The sequence below is a fragment of the Otolemur garnettii genome, unplaced genomic scaffold, assembly GCF_000181295.1.
Source record: "Otolemur garnettii isolate 467f Iridium unplaced genomic scaffold, OtoGar3 scaffold00148, whole genome shotgun sequence".
NCBI lineage: Eukaryota > Metazoa > Chordata > Mammalia > Primates > Galagidae > Otolemur > Otolemur garnettii.
This window is the reverse complement of record NW_003852543.1, coordinates 492,695-497,667: the sequence shown is the minus strand read 5'-3', so window position 1 is coordinate 497,667 and position 4,973 is coordinate 492,695. Positions and strand designations below refer to the sequence as shown.

Sequence of the window (4,973 nt, the reverse complement as noted above, 5' to 3'; positions counted from 1 at the left end):
TATTAAATTGGAACTACCTGATGAGCACTCAAGTGCACAGAGGAAAGTAAAAGTCATTGGACATCAAATGTGTGGGGAGAGGTGATGGGCACACTTATACTTAACAGGTACAATGAACACTATTTGGGTGATGGGCACATGTATAGCTGTGACTCAAACACTACAAAAGTGATCCATGTAAACAAAAACATTTATACCCTCTTAATATTTTGAAATTTTAAAAAAAGTAAAGTTACTAACAGGAAAAAAAAGGTCTACTCAGGTCATGTTCCATTTACAAGTTCTGAGACAGTCCCTACTGGTAGCTGCAAGCTCAAGTCTGGATTTGAGGGGAGAGTTCTGAGATAGAGATCACATTGTCAATACACGCTTGAAATCTGCATTCATGAGAGCAAAAGCTATCACCAGCGAGATGCATAGAGGAGAAGAGGACTCAAGGATGAGTCCTGAGGAACCACAGTTCTTAGAAGTCACATGAAGAGGAGCCAGTAAACTGGAGAAAGAAGGACAATACAGGGAAGTTGAGGAAAAGCCAGAAGCTACTCCTTGCAGGATGCCTAGTATGTGAGTGTGAAGATGCAGGAAGCAGCAGGGTGCATCCAGTGCTGGGTGAGATGAGGACAACAGAGTTCCTATGGGATCAGGCAACAAGCAGGGACATTACGGATGATGCTCAAAAGATCTAGATTGAGGATTAAAAGACACCTCTTGTTTCTTTAATCCAGGGGCAACTATAATATAACAAAGATGTTTTCTCCTGTGTTCCTACACAGTTGTATGTAAGCATAAATGAATGTGGGGGTGGACTTGGACAAAGTGCAACTCCCCAGGCTGTGCATGGAGTCCTCTGAGAGAGATACTGGCTGGAGGTCCCCTGGGCGATACTCTAGGCTGTACTTCAATTCTGCTGCCATCTCCTCCTGAAAGGATGCCCTAGCATTGTCACAGTCTCCTGGGGTCACATTGGCATATGGGGAAGAGGAGAAGGAATTGAGACAAGGACGCTCATAAGCAGCCTTTCTGTGTTTTCCTTCTTCATATTCTGTGATGAGTTTTATAATTCCTTGGACCCTTGTTGAAGTTGAGGGCTATTCCTGCCATCACAAGGCAAAGTCCTCCCTGACAAACTTTGGTATGTATCAATGGGAAGATGCTAATACATACAATAAAAACTAATTTGTTTCAACAATACTTTGTTGAGAACTGTTATACAAGCAGCAAAATTTGGTGTCTAAATGAAGTACATAAGTGTAAGAGACAAAATCTCTGCCCACTATATACCTAGAATTTGGTTACAGAGAAGACAGAAAATGGGCCAAGAAGAAAAAGCTATAGCACAAAGTCTAATGAAAGAAATATCCAATAAGAAGGCAAAAGGCCACAGACTTCAAAGAAGACAAGGTGCTGCCTGTGCTTGGGAAGATAAGGAGAGGCCTCTAAATGCTACAAAAGGATTTAAGATGTTAGTGAGACATAGGCAGGTGAGATACACAATGATGGAAGTATTTGAGATGTGTGTGAAGCATGAGCACAGACACAGAGATGGAAGAATCCAACATGTTGGGTGATGAGCCGAGAAGAGAAGTTTGCTTTGATAGAATCTGACTTAGCCTAGATCTACATCAGAAAGCAGAGCTTGAGACAGGGTCTGCATACAGGATGATGAAAAGTGACCCCAGGGAATAGGAGAGGTGGCTGGAGAAATTGAAGTGGAGAAATGAGGGAAGTCAAGACAGGAATGCATTCTTGAGCACAGCCCTGCCTTGGGCAATTATGGCTCAACACTGCTGGAACTCTGAGGAACCATGCAGAATGTTCCACCTGAGAATTGCCCATCTTTGAGTTGGAAGAAAGTAGCCATTCTCCAACCATTCCCATCCTCCATTGGTCAACGGTCCAATGGATCAGCTTTCTCTCACTTCCATGTCTGTGCATGTGAATGACAAGTAGGTTCCTGCAAGTGTCCATCCCCAGGAGTCCCGGGAAACTTGACATAGCGAGAGAGAGATGCTCAGTACAGCTGAAACAACATCTTATCAGATTACACCTTTTCATAGTTGAGTGAGCAATGACTGGAGTAAAAAGTAGGCTAACAGGATGTCAGGTGGGGTTCAAGGAATATCCTAAACAGAATCATTGGCAGCAAAAACAGGAGATAACACAAGGTTTTGGACAGATTATCTGAATTTAGTCATGAATGCCCATCGCAAGACCAAGCACCCCAGCTTGTCATGCACTATAAAAGGGCAAGATATCTTGAGGGAAGAGAGCCTGTCCTGCTCATGTTTATGTTCAGAATATTATAGTATGTTGGAATCTACATGTGTTTTATTAGTGAATGTGCAGATTATATTACAGGCTTTAATGAAAGTAACTCTCACAAAATGGACAACTGGCTTAACAGTATCCATATAGAGAAACTGTAGATTGAACATATGCTACTAAAATTCCAGAAAACAAGAAAATATTAAAGCTAATGCTTCTTCTTCCAATCACTTTATAAAGTAAAAGCAAAGACAATACACTTGGTTCTGAGACATTGTCTGAAAGAAATGCAAACTGATCTGAATAATTCTTTAAAATATAGGTTGATTTACATTTACCATGATCAACAATTAATCTTAACCAAAGTAACTTGACTCTTTAACAAGGCACAGGTTAGGGGTGCTGTTCTCTATATAGTAAAAAATTTAAATATAGACTCCTCCCAAACTCAACCACTAATAGCATAATCTTGATGGGAAACCTTAACAATAACATAAGTAGTTGATGAAGCATAGTAAATCTGCATAGGTTATTTGGATCACATACAAATATCTTACTGTACTACCTTACTGTATTTGTACAGTAAGGTAGGCTAGAGAAAAGAAAATGCTATGAAATGATAAGAAATAGAAAATATATTTACTGTTCATTAAGGGGAAGAGGGTCATCGATCATTGTGAAAGTCTACATTCTTGTCATCTTCACTTTGAGTAGGCTAGGGGGTTGGTCTTACTGTCTTGGGGATGGCAAGGGCAGAAGAGGTGGGAGAGGTAGAAGGGGAGGCAGGAGAGGTGGGCACACTTGGTGGAGTTTTTATTGAAATAAATCTGCATATAAGTGGACCTGCGCTGTCCAAACCTGTGTTGTTTAAGGTTCAACAGTATGTACTGTGTGTCAAAGTATATTATCCATCCATCAAGATTATCAAGACCTGTAAAATTTTTATTTCACATTTATTTTATCCATTAGCTTTATCATTTGAGGTACTTATTATAATGTTCATAGTAAATCTGCATAGATTTAATAAGGGACATCTTGTTTTGATAGGGCTATAGGAACAAAAATATTTGGAATTCACATCTCTAGAACATGGTTTGGCAGAAGGAATAGGAAGGGCAGCTGTGTGCAGGAAGCATTTCAAGGGTGACCAAACCAGACCTGGCAGCTGAGTAGATAATGGGATATGATAAAGAAACAATGAAAAGTGTTTCTTAGGTTTTGTGCTAGGAGGATGACATCCAAATCGGGGACACGGTGCAGATGTGGACGCTTGGGAGTGGTGTGAATGAGGAGACCTGGGGATGGGTTGAAATGCTAATGAACTCAGTGTGTGCTGGTTTCTTAAGATGACTAACTGCATTTTCAAACAAAACATTTATTTTTATTTTATTTTATTTTATTGTATTTTTTGAGACAGAGTCTCACTATGTTGTCCTTGGTAGATCGCTGTGGTGTCATAGCTCACGGCAACCTCCAACTCTTGGGCTTAAGGGATTCTCTTGCCTCAGCTTCCCAAGTAGTTGGTACTACAGGCGCCCGCCACAAGTCCTGGCTATTTTTTTTGTTGTATTTGTTGTTTGGCAGGTCTGGGCTGGGTTAGAACCTGCCAGCCCTGCTGTATGTGGCCGGTGCCCTAGCTGCTGAGCTACCGGCACTACCTAAACATTTTTTGACAGATTGATTCTCTGTCCTGGAATCTGCTAGCCATGGCCGTCACTAGATTTAATTCAAGAGATCTAAGTAGAAGTTCGTGTTAGTAGTTATGTCCCGCTCCTGGGTGAGGGTGACAAGCTGTCCCGCTGTGGGGGGCGTGGCTATGAACCAGCCAGGGTAGGCAACAGACTCAAAGACAGAGGTGGAACCCTCCTTATTGTGGAAAAAGAGAAAAGGCTTCTGTGCTTTCTCCTCCAGCAATTCCATGATCTTTTTCTCCTGGGGGAGGAAAAGAGCCTTGTTAGAAAGGAAGGTTGGGAGGGGAGAGCTCAACTAGCTCAGTCCTGAGTGCACAGCAGGGGAGTGACTGCTGCTTCCAAAGGAAGAGACAAAGGCTAGGGACACAGACTAGGAAGGGTGGCTGTGTGCAGGAAGCATTTCAGACTGGCAGATGAAAGGAGGGCTCTAGGCTGCTCAAACAGGGAAACCACTGGTTTCCAATAGCCTGGCTCCACCCCAAGATCCCCTAACAAAAGGGGCGTCTGATTCTTTAAGGCCTCATCTTCCCTAGAAAAGAGGGACATTTAAATCCCTTACTAGGTACTTCCAGTGTGCACTCACAGGTTCGGGTCAGTCTGCCTGCATTCTGAACCCCCAAGGGGGTTTATATATTATAGCTTCCATCATTAGCAGAAAGATTAACTTCATAACTACAACCCTTGCTTTTAGTACCCAGCCATAAACATGCAAGCTACAAAATCCACATTGACATTCTCCCTCCTTTGGCTCCTCTGGTATGCAGGGGCCTTTGCTTATATGGGAGCATTTCGAGGAGGCAATTAACCCAGGACCAAGAATGAAGAAACTGCAACCCCTTGGCTGTTCTGTAAAATTCTGTCTTTCAGAGGATCCATGCTCTGACATTAAAATGTGTTATGCCCATTCAAAGGCAATGATTTACCAGAATCATTCAGGTCAGGTTTCCTTCCTCATATTGATCCAGGATTGCAAGAATATTATTTTTATTCAGTAACATATTTTTTTTTTTTTTTTTT

General features: G+C 41.9%; 1 protein-coding gene across 1 annotated transcript in view; it reads right to left on the bottom strand.

Annotated features, from left to right (window-relative positions):
* Nucleotides 1-3,987: 3,987 nt before the first annotated feature.
* The window catches only part of IL36B (interleukin 36 beta), a 3,331-nt gene continuing 2,345 nt past the window's right edge, over nt 3,988-4,973 (bottom strand). Inside the window, exon 3 of the mRNA XM_012811016.1 lies at nt 3,988-4,197. Coding sequence (XP_012666470.1) covers nt 3,988-4,197 — 210 coding nt within the window. The remainder of the gene's footprint in view (nt 4,198-4,973) is intronic.